Below are 15,327 nucleotides of genomic sequence, written 5' to 3'. Positions count from 1 at the left end.
AAAATCGGGACTGTTGGGCGGTATGTATTGTGGCAAAAGTGGCAGTGTGCTACAAAGGAAACAGGATTGTTTCGCTATTAAGCCCAGGAAACTCGGTCCTCAGGACCCCACACAGTTCATGGTTTCCAGGTCTCCTGTCAGGTGCACTCATTACCTGCAACACATGTACTGTGTGGGGTCCGGAAGACTGAGAACCTGTGATCTACAATATAACCTTGACACTGCTGTAAGGTGCCCTGTGACTGCAAGCAGCACACCACACAGCATGCTACATCACAGTACACACCTTCCCTGGCTCTCCGGAACCTGAGTGCGACACAGTGCGGCTGCTACTGCCTGCCTGTCGGTGACCCCCGGCGCGGTGACGTCACATCCTCCCCTCGCATGCGTGGTGTGAGAGCCGCTGTCACGTGTGTGTCCCCTGTCCTTGGTCACCGTACTGAGCTGTGATAGTCATGGCTGCTCTGTTAGCAGGAGCCCGGCATGTTCTCCGCCAGGGACCGCGCCTGCTGCCGGCTTACATTACACGTCCCAGGCCTGTGCCGGCAAGGTACGTGCCATTCCCGTATGTGTTTGCTGTGAGCGAAGTTCGTACAATACATACATATACGTTCACATGGGAAGTGTGTGCTGTGTACATGCACACATGGGGAAGTATGCACTATGGGGAACTGAGTTATTTACATACATTCACAAATGTGAAAATGTGCTGTACGTACTTACATGGGGGAGTGAGTTCTGTACTTAGATGCACACATGGAAAAGTATGTGTTTATAGTAACTTACGTGGGCAGTGTGTGCAGTACATACATGTACACATGGGAAGTGTGTGCTATACATAAATGCACAGTTGGAAATGATGTGCTGTATATACATGCACAGATGGCAAAGTATGTGATGTACATACATGCACAGATGGGAAAGTATGTGATGTACATACATGCACAGATGGGAAAGTATGTGATGTACATACATGCACAGATGGGAAAGTATGTGATGTACATACATGCACAGATGGGAAAGTATGTGATGTACATACATGTTCATATGGGAAAGCATATGCTGTACATAAATGTTGTGGTGTGTGCTATACATATATGCACACATCTGAAGTGGGGATCATAAGTGTGAGTGTAGTGGTGTCCTCAGTAGTTATACTTCGCTGTCCCTGAGTCAGTGAAAATGAATTGGTCCCATTTGTATTCCACTTTAATATAGCAAGTGTGCTTATGGGTAATGCCCGTTAGCCTCCATAAGTAATCGCTTTGCTGGTGTCATATTTTATACAGGTAGGTCTTTGACCTTCCAATTTAGAAAGGTCATTGTGGGGCTCTTTGTATGTTTCCTTGTTTTGCATGTACTGCTCATTCATTTGCTGAATGTAAATTTTAAAGATTTTGACAACCCTGTTCTAGCTAGAGTATCCATATTCATTTAACACTTTTTGGTTTAAATCTACTTGGATGTCCTGGTAGTTTAGTGTAAATTGTAAGTAAGGGGATGTGTGACCCTAACTGATATGTGAAGGTCAAAGCAGCTCTACCAGAGAATAATTATTTAATTTACATTTTGTTTTCCTTAAGAATTTTTACTGAATAAAAATACAATTTATACGGCTACTAATGCTTTGCTTTGGTTGGTTCTACAGGTACCTGAGCAGCTCAGCAAGGCTCTTTACATTGGTTGCACAAGAAGAGGAGAACTCAGACATTAAGCCTGTATTAATAGAGACGATCCTAAAATCAAGCCAAGATAGCTACACGAAAAACCATCAGTTTCAATTATATCACGACTTGGAAAACAAACTGAGAAAATTAAGACGAGTTACCGGTCAGGAGCTACTTGAAGGTTTTGATCAGATTTGCAAAACAGGTAACAAGTTCTATCCGATATCCAGGGATCACAATAATGTACTTAAAATCTGAGTGCATCTAGCAAATAATAGCATGGGTATTTTGATTAAAATATGTAAGCTTGCTGTCTGGCATCCAGAGACGTGATCTCTGCAAGTTTCTTTTCTCTTGAATATTGTTTGTTGTATTCATGACTTCAGGAATAGTTCATGGTTTTTATCTAGAGAAGTAGCTCTCTAGAAATGTATCTGCTGAAATCGCCACAAGACCCACGCTGTTGCTAATATAGGGGTGTTCACACGGTGCGATTTTGCTTGTGATTCGATCCCGATTGTAATATTACAAGCTCAGCTGCTGGTTCTTTGAATACTTTGCATTGGATAGTATCTGGATCCCAGTGGTCAGAAAACCTGCAGCCTTACCCCCTTAGGGCCTTATTCTAGTTCACTCTTTCTGACAAATACCTTCTTAGATGGACAAAACCATGTGCACTGCAGGGGGGCAGATGTAAAATGTGCAGAGAGAATTAGATTTGGGTGAGGTATTTTGTTTCTGTGCAGTGTAACTACTGGCTGCTTTATTTTTATACTGCAATATAAATCTCACTTTGAAGTAAAACCCCACCCAAATCAAATCCTCTCTGCACATGTTACATCTGCCCCACCTGCAGTGCACATGGTTTTGTCCATCTAAGAAGGATTTTCTCAGAAAGAGTGAACTAGAATAAGGCCTTAGTACCCCTACTGTAGCCTAACCTTAATCGTGTCCTATTAGTGCGTGATCCTAACCCTTCTAAGTAGCCTTCCCTCCTCCGCCTCGCAACCTAACCCTTCCTCTACTGTCCAAATCTAATCATCACACTTCACAATCCCGGGACCAGTAATGTCAGGATACCGGCGCCGTTCTTCTAACTAGAGGAGGGCTACTGCCAGTATCCCAACTCCTGGAATGCTAACCAGATACCCTTTGCACTATAAAAGCAGATGGTGCCCAACAGAGCAGTTCAATTGTTGCTTTGTTTGTGTGCGCTGAGACATATTTCAGCTCACAGTTCCTTGTGCTGGTGAGCCAAAATGTGCGAAAAGTGACCTGCTCAGCACTTTTGTCTGAATTAGCAGTTAACCGCAGCTAAACCTTGGCGCGAATAGCTTGATTTAAAAAAAAAAAAAACAACAACAATGATTAAGCATCACTTACTTACCGGAGATTCGGTGTGATAGACAATAGAATCTCCACTATTGTGTTGTGTTTGGGGGTCAATGAAAGTAATATGAAATCATGGTAATCGAGAAGTTGTATGTGATGGAACCCAGAAATGGTGAAGCCGGACACCAATTTTGTAAATATATATTTACAATATGATTGGTATGATTAAGATACTATCCGATAAATGTCTGCCTAATTCCAACACTGGCATCTTCCCCACTGCCAGTTTTTCTTGCTTGGACAGGGTCAGCTGATCTCAGGACATAGCAGGACCCAGTCAAATGAGTCTTTCTATGAGTTCTGTTACCGCCTGGTTTTGCTGTTGTACCTTTTCAAGTGGGACGGTTACAGCTCTCTTGGCTCCTGTGACATGCACCATTCTATCTGCGTTTCCAGCAGTACAGTGGGTCCTTACCAGTACATGCATAACGGGTCCCAGCTTGCGTTCAACGCGTAACCGGACCCAGACTGGCATTTTTGCCTATTAGCAGGTCCAAGGCAAGCACCAGTGTATTTTTATCCCTCTTCAGTCCGGTATCCAAACTTATTAGTTCCTGTACAGAAATTAAGCCTACTATAAAGATTTTGCTGTCAAATGGCACTATCGTATACTATAATCTGCCACGAATTGTAGTAAGAAAACCATAATCAATGTAAATGTATGGATTGGGTCATTGTTTACCCTCTCTGTATTGGAATTTCTCCCTGGTCTGGTGTAATTCCTGCATGTTTGGGCTCAATTGCAATCAACTGATTTAGAAGATTTCTTTCTTTTTTCCTTCATTACATGGAATGGCAGACATATGATATTGTTTGATTAAACCAGTGATGGCTAACCTTGACACTCCAGCTGTTGATGAACTACACATCCCAGCATGCCCTGCTACAGCTTTGCTATTTGGCCAAATAGCAAAGCTGTAGCAGGGAATGCTGGGATGTGTAGTTCAATAACAGCTGGAGTGTCAAGGTTAGCCATCACTGGATTAAACCATGCAGCACGGCCAACAAGACAATGTTGCGTGTGACGTCCGGAAGCGCACAATTAAGTGTGCACACAAGACAATGCTGAATTAGCAAATATTAATGCACAGTGATCGTACTTGTCCAGGTGAAATATGCAACACTACGAACTAAGTTTTATTTATCCCATTCATGTTTAGTACTTTTTAGCAGAATCTGTCCGTTTCAATACTGTTTTTTTATGTTCCCAGCATACAAGATAGTGTGTTGTCTTATCTACATTAAGCACATCCTCACCTGCATAGTTGGTTACTAACGTCTAATTTTCTCCTTTTTAGATAAACCCAACAGCAACCAGGCTTGGTTCTTTTTGCATGCATGTGGCTCCTTAATGCCAGGGTTGCCTCCATCACAACGAACAGAGATCGCAAACAAAATCTGGAATGACCTCCAGAAAATGGGTATGTTCTCTGCCCATCCCCTTCCCAATTATTCTATGTCATTTATTTACTTATCTGTAGCTTCGGAGCTCCTGAAATTACAGGTCTTTTGGAATAAGGTGCAGATCTCATCTCGCCCATAGATGGACCATGTGTGGGAGGAGAAGATGAGAGGAGTAGATGGTGTGGACAGGAAGGGGAGGCACAGCATGTGGACAAGGAGTTGGCGGATGTAATAGGGGGGTAGTTAGGACAGGCGGTGAGGGGAGAGTGAAGCATGTGGAGAGCGGTGTGCTGACTCCATTTCTTTTGGCCTGCATTGACTACTCATTGTGGGAAGCATGAGTGAGCCTCACCGGCTGGAGTAAAGCGTAGATCCCCAAACAGCACCAAAAAGAAGTTTGTGTGGTCCTGCGCTTTGAGTTTAAGCAGCTCCTGTAATTTTAGTATAGAAATCGTTGGGTGGAGGAGCGCTATTGATTTTATTCTATATATTGTGTCTAGTTTAATTAATGAACTTTACAGTCTAAAAATGATTGTGGGTAGTAATGGGAATAAAAATGAATTAATAGTGAGCTTTGCAGGGTACTTGTTTCCTAGCACGGCCACAACGATCATGATCGTGGGCATCGTGAGTAAAAATCGGGGGCATCGCGGCCATCGCATGCACTAAAAAATCGGGTGCGATGGTACCGACGCGATGCCCGCGATTTCCCATAGGGAACAATGTTAAATGCCTCAATTTACCCGCGATGCCCCCGATTTCCCATAGGAAACAATGTTAAATGGCTCAATTTACCCAAATCATCATAGGGAACAATGGTAAATGGGCCAGAAACCCCCCAAAACACCCCTGAACAGTGAAATGTCCCCCCAAAAGTAGTTTACGCCACCCCACGATCAATGCGAACCCGAAGCGTGGCGAGCGCAGCGGTACGCGTCCTCCGACCTTTTCATACCCCCACTATCCACGTCGGCGTGGAGTTGAGAATAGAATAGTGTGGCGAGCGCACCGAGCCCGAAGCGTGGCGAGCGGACGCGGATACCTGTGAAGCCCGCGAAGGGACGCGTTTACCTGTGAAGGTATCCGCGTCTCCTCGCGGGGCTCGCCACGCTTTGGGCTCGGTGGCTCGCTGCGCTCGCCACACTATTCTATTCTCAACTCCACGCCGACGTGGATAGTGGGGGTATGAAAAGGTCGGAGGACGCGTACCGCCGCCCCTCGCGAGCTCGCTGCGCTCGCTTCGGGTTCGCGTTGATCGTGGGGTGGCGTAAACTACTTTTGTGGGGACATTTCACTGTTCAGGGGTGTTTTTGGGGTTTTCTGGCCCATTTACCATTGTTCCCTATGATGATTTGGTGAAATTGAGGCATTTAACATTGTTTCCTATGGGAAATCGGGGGCATCGCGGGTAAATTGAGGCATTTAACATTGTTTCCTATGGGAAATCGGGGGCATCGCGTCTGGACCATTTAAGCCTTTTTTAGCCGCATACGACGCGACCGACGCGGTTTTGACTTTTTTCAATGCATTTCAATGGGAAAATCGGGGGCATCGCATCGCAGACCACTAAAAAATTACACCCGATGCCCGCGATTGTGGCCGTGCTAGGAAACAAGTACCCTTTGCAGTCTAAAAACGATTATAAGTAGAAATATTGGGGATAAAATAAAATAGTGGTACCTGTGAAAAAAACTTGGTTAGTGCCAATGTTTACACTCTTTCGCTGAAAGAGTTTTGTTTTTGTAAAAAGAGTCAGTCCGGTATTACTGTCCCTATCTTACCCATGTGCTCATTGAAAAAGTGCGCATGACGCATGAAACGCGTTGGAGAACTCCGGCAAGCTGTCACCGCACCTCTATCCCCAGCTCCATCGGCGATCGCATCCCAACTTCTGCCCACTTCCGGTCCGCACGGCGAAGACGGAGCATCGGCACAGCGGCTGCCACGTGCCAACTGGGTTCAGCCGGTTTCTGCGCTTGGAAGCCCTCATAGCCAACAACTTAAGAGACCAAAAAGCCGAGACAAGATCACACGGAGCACAGGGTAAGATAGGGACAGTAATACTGGACTGACTCTTTTTACAAAAACAAAACTCTTTCACCGAAAGAGTGTAAACATTGGCACTAACCAAGTTTTTTTCACAGGTACCACTATTTTATTTTATCCCCAATATTTCTACTTATAATTGTTTTTAGACTGCAAAGCTCACTATTAATTAATTTTTATTCCCATTACTACCCACAATAATTTTTAGACTGTAAAGTTCATTAATTAATCTAGACCCAATATATAGAATAAAATCAATAGCGCTCCTCCACCCAACGATTTCTATTCCACAAAGAGCAACATGGCGGGATGCTGCATAGATTCTGACAAAATGTTTTTTACTCTGGGGGGAGGGGCATATTTTCTTCAGTTGATAGTCTTCATTATGTACATAACTGGATTGGTGAGCACCAAAATCTGTAGCACAATGTGTTAGTAGATATGGAGCCAGCCATGGGCATTCCCAAATGCAGGGGATATGGTCGCTGAGCGCTGGGGTGATCGCTGGTGCTCCTGCGACCAGTGGCTTCCCCTGGCAATCAGCTCTTTCCCTGTGCGGCTTCCCCCGGCAGTGTCTCCTTTCATCAGCAACCATCTCTGGACACTAAGCAATATATTGCTCCGTGGGTACGGAGCTTTAATGCTGCATCTGCAGAAGGTTTATATTTCTTTTTGGTTGTTGAAAAGGAGTAGAATAAAAATTAGATTTGTTACTCCAGGAGTAATACTGTGAATGCTCTGTTAATATGGTCACTTATTTTTGTATCTTTAAAACATAAACTTTAATAAATTACTTTATTTGAAAGGCTGGCTCATCCTTTGTATTGTATATTCAATACAATTTGTAATAGGCAAAAATATATCAAACAAATAAAGGTGAAAAAAGTTTAGAATAAAGTTAAGTAAATAATAATGTTTGCTTAACCTTAGCCAAAATATCTTCATTGTTTCAAGTTTATGGTATAACGGTAATGTGAGAGCCGGATACAAATGCTGGCATCTACTGCTCCCATATCAAAAGTTCATGTGTTCACAATTTGCAACCATTAATCACAATGCTGACGTTGTAGTAATTTGTTTTATTTACTATATTCTAAATGCTGTCCGATAAGTCAATATAAACTTAAAATACACATTTATTCTCTAGTGCATAATTGATCATTTTAAAGGTCCATACACACTGGGCGATTTTGCCCAGTGTGTCTGTACAATGATCATGGGAAAATTGCTGCGCTGAAAAACGCTCAGTTCATACATACTGAACGTTTATCTCCTGGTTTTACCAATGTTTTTTTTTTTTCTTTCTTTTTTTTTTTTTCTCTTGGGGTGGATGACTTTCCATAGCAGGAAAGGAAAATTTGCGCTCGTGCATCATCGCTCATCTGCTGGTATTACCACACATTTACCCACATTTTCCTAAGTATAAGATTTTTACAGGGTATATTTTTATCTTCTTTTAGACATTGTTAAGAGAATTTCGAATCATTATTTAGTGTCACTGTGCCACTTTCTGAAGGGTTTGTTCACTTATAGGTGAGTCGGCACAAGGTTTATAGAAATCAATGAAGCCTCTTCTGTGCTGGTTGAGCCTGTTATACTATTGACTACGTCTATGCTGATTTCAGTGCTGTTCTGTTTTGTAGCTGTTTGTATCCAATTGATATAAATCCTCTGATTTACAGCAGTTTTATTTTCTAACCAGCTGAGGTACCCGGCATTCCTCGGGTTTGATTGTGCAATTAGCATTCGTTTTGTAGTGGCGGTACCCCTTTTTGGGGACCCGGACAGTGTCGGTATTGCGGGTCTCAGGGGCTGTGAACCTTATGTGGTTCTGATCAATGTCCTCTACCCCCTCTGTTATACAACTTTTGCCATAACTTGCTTTCCTGACCCACTTTGTGTAGTGGCCAGACCTCTTTTTGAGCCCCAGGGACAGTACAGTGATATTACTCTACTACTTTTATTGTCGGACCCAACTACCCCGTCAATTGCTGCTGTTCTATTTGGGGTGGCTCAATATCCCAAAATCGAGAAAAATTTAATATAGAAGATAGAACTGTGCATTGACAGGAATTGATTTAATCGATAATATGACATTTATTATTGTTTAGCTATAATAAATGGCAGAACATCCTAAAAATACAGTCACAGAAAGCATAAAGAATAAGAAATAAAAGAAAAAATACAACCGGTTGCAACCACATATAAATATAAAAACATAATGGCTATATGAAGCACACAATGATTAAATTAATAAACATGCATTATTCACACAATACTCAGATTAGTAGGTATATAGTATAAACATAGTACTTAAATGAGTAGGTATGTGAATAGGCAGAGTGGTTTTTGATTAGTCCATTAGTACTTGTTAGTGGGCGGTCCTGTGTCATAGGTATATCACAATTAGTTGTTAATACTGTTAGATGACGTAGGCTTAGCCTGAGTACTTTCAGTAATAAAATTGATGGAGATGTGGTACTTTTAGGAAAATGTCCAATTATTTGTGTCTGGCCAGACAATTAAACAGAGGTACCATACAGAGTGTCAAGTTCTTCTTATTCTCAAGCCTCCCAGTCTCTGGTGCTGATTGACCTATAGGGCAACTTTATCTGGAGTGTGCATTGAGATAGATGACAAAGGTTGCTGAGTAGTAACTGCCTACGCGTTTCCCCGCCTGTTTTTCACTGTCAGCTAGAAAAGTGTACATCTACCAAAACTGGTGTAAATTGCTCCAGGCATTCCAGAGATATGCTGGAACATACATTCATGTGTACATCCAATATATATATATATATATCTATATCTATATCTATATCTATATCTATCTATCTATCTATCTATATCTAGATATAGATATCTAGATCTAGATATCTAGATCTAGATATCTAGATCTAGATATCTAGATCTAGATATCTAGATCTAGATATCTAGATCTAGATATCTAGATCTAGATATCTAGATCTAGATATCTAGATCTAGAGATATATATATATATATATATATATATCTATATCTATATATATATACTGTATATCTCTCACTCACACGGGGAAAAAGTATTTTGAACAGCCACCGATTGTGCAAGTTCACCCACTCAAAAAAGATGAGATCTGTAATTTCCATCATAGGTACACTTCACCTGTGAGAGACAGAATGTGAAAAAAAATCAGGAAATCACATTGTATGATTTTTAAACCATTTATTTGTATATACCTTGTGGAAAATAAATATTTGGACAATCAAAAGGTTAAACTCAATACTTTGTAATATAATCTTGTTTGGCAATTAAAGAGGTGAAATGTTTCCTGTAATTGTTGACGAGGTTTGCACACACTGTAGCCGGCATTTCGGCCCACTCTTCTATGCAGATCTTCCTTAGATCTGTCATGTTTTGGGTCTGTCACTGAGCAACACGCACTTTCAACTCCCTCCACAGATTTTCGATTGGGTTGAGGTCTGGAGACTGGTTAGGCCACTCCAGGACATTAAAATGCTTCTTACTGAGCCACACCTTAGTTGCCCGGATGATGTATTTGGGATCATTGTCATGCTGGAAGACCAAGTTCCATCTTCAATGCTCTTACTGAGGGAAGGAGGTTTTTGCCCAAAATCTCAGCATACATGGTCCCATTCATCCTCTCCTTAATACGGAGCAGTCGTCTTGTCCCCTTTGCAGAAAAGCAGCCCCAAAATATGATATTTTTCCCCCCCACGCTTCTCAGTGGTTATAGTGTTTTTGGGATGCCACTGATCATTCTTCTCCCTCCAAACACAGTGAGTGGAGTTTATACCAAAAAGTTATATTTTGCTCTCATCTGACCACATGTAAAGCTATGGATTAAAGTTGGTCCCACTTTCACCTGCTATCAGTCTCGGAGAGCCTCTTCATTCTCCTGTTTGTATTTGAGGAATTAACCCCTCAGTGGCAGACACCTGAGCAAGGACTGCATTTTTTGCAAGCTACAGTAAGACTTGAGTGACGGTTCTTCTCCAGTACACACATGTATTTCCCTTTCACACATACAGAAACACAGAAGCAATAACACATGCAGAAACACACAGAGACTAGTTTTTTTGAAGCTGTTGCTTTGAGCGGGCTTAGCTTAGTATATTATAAGATGGAAGAGATGCCAGGAGTATTAATTCAAAAGTATATCAGAAAAACTTTCTGTGCACGACAACCACATATATCCACTTTTTGGTGGTTGGGTTTGTTCCAAACAATACGTGGTCTTTTATTGTAAGTAAAATTGCTCTGTTCCCCCCTGTACAGATGGGAATGCCAGAAAATACCCCAGTTCTTCCTGGGGATTTATTGTTATGAATGATGCTTGTTGACAGGTGAATTCCCTGGTGTTGAATTTGTGTGTCCACTTTATTGGTATGTTCATTGCTCATTTAGGGTTGATGTACCCTTTTCAAGCACAGTGCTACATCTTAATCAAAATTTGTTTTGAAACCCGCGGTTATTCAATTCCGTTTTTTCCATCAAACTGAACTAATTAGATGACCATCTATTCAATTGTTTGTCTTTTTGCCACCTTTGAAGGCATATTACATGCATGTGTTTTTACTTTTAGAGGCAAATAGGCATGGGGGAAGATGCCTCAAAAAGTGGCAGGAAAGCGGCAAAAACACGTGGATCGGCTGCTAATTTGCCACTGCCAAATTGTTCTGCTAGACGAAGAGTCTGCTTTTCATTTGAATGAAGCGCATCTCCGTTTGCAGTTAAACCCTAATATTTTGACCAATTTCGTTCATTTCAGCCATTCTGAACGAAATTGGTCAAAATATCTTTCAGTGTGAATGCGACGAACGATGATGATGCTCATACCCGCCAGTTGTTCATCAAGGTTGTTCGTCAACTGTGCGTGCAGCTCAATTTGGATATCTTTCAAAAAGAGCCTATAAACTGTAGCTAGATCTTTTTCTTTTCATCAACCTCTTTCGTCCAGGACCCTGGGTTCAAGGGAAATTGGTCATCAATGTCTTTCAACTAAATTGGTCAGAAAAATTGTACAGTGTGTATGCACCTTAAGTCTTTTAAGTGCTCTTGTAAGCTTGAAGTAATTATTTTTGGGTTAGATCATCACACCTTGTGCAGGGTATATCTCCTACTGAAGCAAAGTCTTGTTATGCTCCATATGTCAACATAAAGCGTCCACCTCTGGATGACTTTGGCTTCTTGGCTCTTGAAATTTTAAATTTTCTTTTTATCTTGATCGCTTTGCCATTGTTTAAATACAGACCTAGCTCAAGATATAAAAGTACAGCACTGTAAATTAGTAGATGTTGCAGGAGGGCAGTGGAAGCCTATAAAGTGCTTAGATGGTAAATGTCTACTGTAATCTTGAATCTGATGTTTGAGACAAAACTATCAGTAGCTCAGTAGGATGTGTTAGACTAGACAAAGTGTGATCTAGCATGTTTCCATTTGTTTATGGCAGGGGAACCTTTTTTGTGCCAAGGGCCGATTGTATGGGGAAAAAATCCTTCGGGGGCCATATGTAAAAATTTATCTTACAAATTGTCCTGCTGTAGCCGTCCCACGATCCGGCGGCTGCAGCAGTATCAAAGTATCATATCTATATACATTTTTCAGCAATAGTTGATGAATAGGGGCCCTTACAAACTTTTGCTATGGGGCCCACATGTATCTAGTTATGCCACTGACCAGGCAGGTGGGCAGGCAACTCAGAACAGCTAAGGGGGCCACATCCGGCCCCCGGGCCTGAGGTTCCCCACCCCTGGTTTATGGTATCTAATTAAGGGCCTGCTATAAAGCCGTGCTATATTCCGATGTCACATGCATGTGCGATTGTTTTTAAACTACTCATAAAAGAAGATTTGTACCACAGCGTACATATATATATATTTTTTGACAGACCGAAAATTAGGCCATGGGTCCGTTTTCAGACTGCTTTTCCGCTGATGCAGGTTTGTTTAAAGTTGCATCTGTGGAAAATAGTCAAAAACGGATGTGTTTTCAACTTAAACGCATGAATCGGCAAGTCATTCACCGATCTACGCTTTTTCCGTTAGGTCTGGTTTTTCCGACAGTTGGAAAATCAGCACTTTGATTGTAAATGTAAATTCCACCGAAAATTGTCAGGACTGTTGGAAAATGCTCCCCTAAGAATTAGCCCCTATTATATCTTGTTTTACTTTTTTTTAATTTTAATTAGTTATTACTATATAAATAAAGTAACCAAAGTATCAGTCACTGTTTTGTCAAATTTTGTTCACTGATCATTATTAAACTGGTAACTGTATACTATTATGTTCTAGGCATTGTACTTAACGTTATCCATTACAACACGCTATTGAAAGTCTATCTGGAAAATGAACATCCCTTTTCACCTATTGAATTTCTTGCCACCATGGAAGCAGCTGAAATAGAGCCTGACCAGGTGGGTATTTACACAAATACATACATACATACATACATACATACATACATACTACCACAACACTCGCCACCCCTGCGAATGGGATGCAAGCAGCACTCGCCATTCCCAGGTTGGGGTGAAGTGGCCTGTGACCACATGCTCTAATAAATAAGCTTGCAGCTTAAATGCATTGATCAATTCATGAACTAAAACCCCATTATTTATTTGATTAATTGTATACTAAGGTGAGTTAGTTCATTATGGAGAGTGTTGAGTCCCTGTATTTGTGTATATATATATATATATATATATATATATATATATATATATATATATATATATATATATATATATATATATATATATATATATATCTATATCTATATCTATATCTATATCTATATCTATATCTATATATATATATATATATATATATATCTATATATATATCTATATATATATATATTAATATGGGGAAACAAATGTCTGTCCTATCTGAAAATTAGGCTTTGTGCCCATTATCACAACTGGTGACCACATCCGGTGATACCGTCTCAAATTAGACATTGTCAATCTACACCAGTGACATGGGCAGTACCATGTTCTTTAAATCCTGAGTAAAAGGTAAACAGGTCAAATTTGCTGCTTTTAATAACTGGATTTTGTCTTCCAGTCCACCTATGAGGGGCTGATTGCAGCTTACTGCAGTGAAGGAGACATTGAAGGGGCAAGGTAGGTAGTGCATATTGTGTCATGTAAAGTCTGTGTAAATTGTATTGTGTTCCAGGTGGCAGTTGAATGCAGCCACCTTATTGTGTTGTCCTCTGTTATAACACCCTCTCCTTTTAAATCAACCTTATAAACTGTAATTGCAGGGATGCAGGGCCGGTGCAAGGCACCGGAGTGCCCCAGGCAAGTCGGGGTGGAGAAAATAACTAGCGCTTCCCGCGCCGCCGCGCGCATAGCGCTAGTTTTTTTCTATTCACTGCAGGGACCCCACCGGCCGCAGCCAGCTTTATACACATGACGGCGCCGCAGGTACCACTGCCGCACGGACACCCCTGACCGCTCCATTAAGTTTTTTACACAGTTCGCTGGGGGTGAGGGGCGAACTGCCGCCCTCCAGGTGCCGGCGCCCTAGGCAAATGCCTAGAGCTGCCTAGTGGTGGCGCCGGCCCTGCAGGGATGGAGCATCCTATCCGTTAATTAGAAACTAGGGACATCGCAGAGACATAAGAACTCTGCAGAAAAGGTGGTTTATCCAGAAATAACAGGAGATCCCACTGCGCTATTAGAACATTAGGTACTTGTGTATTATCACGGCGCCCACCTTTTCCATCGTAGGGCATTGTACAACCAAAAAATCGCGTTGCGTGCGATGCGACGCGTATGGACCCGATTTTTAATCGCACAGGCACCCAGATTCCTGATTCCTATGTTAAATGCCCCCCCAGACCCACCCCACTATCAACGCCAACCCGAAGCGTGGCGGTAGCAGCGAGCCCGCGAGGGTCGGAGGTACGCGTCCTCTGACCTTTTCATACCCCCACTATCCACGTCGGCGTGGAGTTGATTTTATATAGTGTGGTGAGCCACCGAGCGGACGCGGATGATTTTACATATATTCCGCGTCCCCTCGCTGCGCTCGCCACGCTTCGGGCTCGGTGGCTCGCTGCGCTCGCCACACTATATTAAATCAACTCCACGCCAACGTGGATAGTAGGCAAAGAAGCAGACAGCGGCACTCTGGGAATTTTCAAAAACGTATATTAGTGCAGAAATAGCATACCAACGTTTTGGGGCATAAGGTACCCCTTTGTCAAGGTGAACAGTGCACTGATTAAATTCAAGTTATGTGCCCTCCGTGCAAGCAGGGGTAGATCCATTGCTAGAATATAACTCCTGGTGGCGGCACTCAAATGTAACAGACGATACCAGAGGCTGATGTGTTTAGCCAACGTTTCAAGGCTGTCCGGCCTTTTTATCAGGGTGCAAAGATATATATATATACACACCTCTGACTCATTGAGCTGGGAGTATGTGACGCCGCACGTCATTGCGCCCCGACACAGGGCGTATGACATCACACCCGGAAGAGATGTGGGAACAGTACGCAGCGTCCTGCGTTGCTGTGAACATCTGACTCATTGAGCTGGTAGCATGTGACGCCGCGTGTCATTGCGCATGGTTTCCGGGACAGCATGCTGGAGTATAAAGTTCTGTAAGTTTTTATATGTATTGTTCTTACCTGATGAAAATATATGGCGATTGAAACGTCGTAATATATCTGTGGACTCCTGTCTCTATCTTTTGAAATCCGGGGAGTGCCTCCTTTTCCAGATATATATATATATATATATATATATATATATATATATATATATATATATATATCTCTATATATATCTATATATATATCTCTATAT

The 15,327-nt window shown here is 41.9% G+C and overlaps 1 protein-coding gene across 1 annotated transcript in view; it reads left to right on the top strand.

Annotated features, from left to right (window-relative positions):
- Window positions 1-322: 322 nt before the first annotated feature.
- The window catches only part of LRPPRC (leucine rich pentatricopeptide repeat containing), a 181,062-nt gene continuing 166,057 nt past the window's right edge, over window positions 323-15,327 (top strand). Inside the window, 5 exon segments of the mRNA XM_083175710.1 lie at window positions 323-550; window positions 1,649-1,872; window positions 4,358-4,480; window positions 12,801-12,922; window positions 13,575-13,633. Of these exon segments, the coding sequence (XP_083031836.1) occupies window positions 456-550; window positions 1,649-1,872; window positions 4,358-4,480; window positions 12,801-12,922; window positions 13,575-13,633 (623 nt within the window). The 5' untranslated portion in view covers window positions 323-455.

The sequence above is a fragment of the Crinia signifera genome, chromosome 3 (genome assembly GCF_055691185.1).
Source record: "Crinia signifera chromosome 3, ASM5569118v1, whole genome shotgun sequence".
NCBI classification, from domain to species: domain Eukaryota; kingdom Metazoa; phylum Chordata; class Amphibia; order Anura; family Myobatrachidae; genus Crinia; species Crinia signifera.
This window is presented reverse-complemented; position numbering and strand designations above follow the sequence as displayed.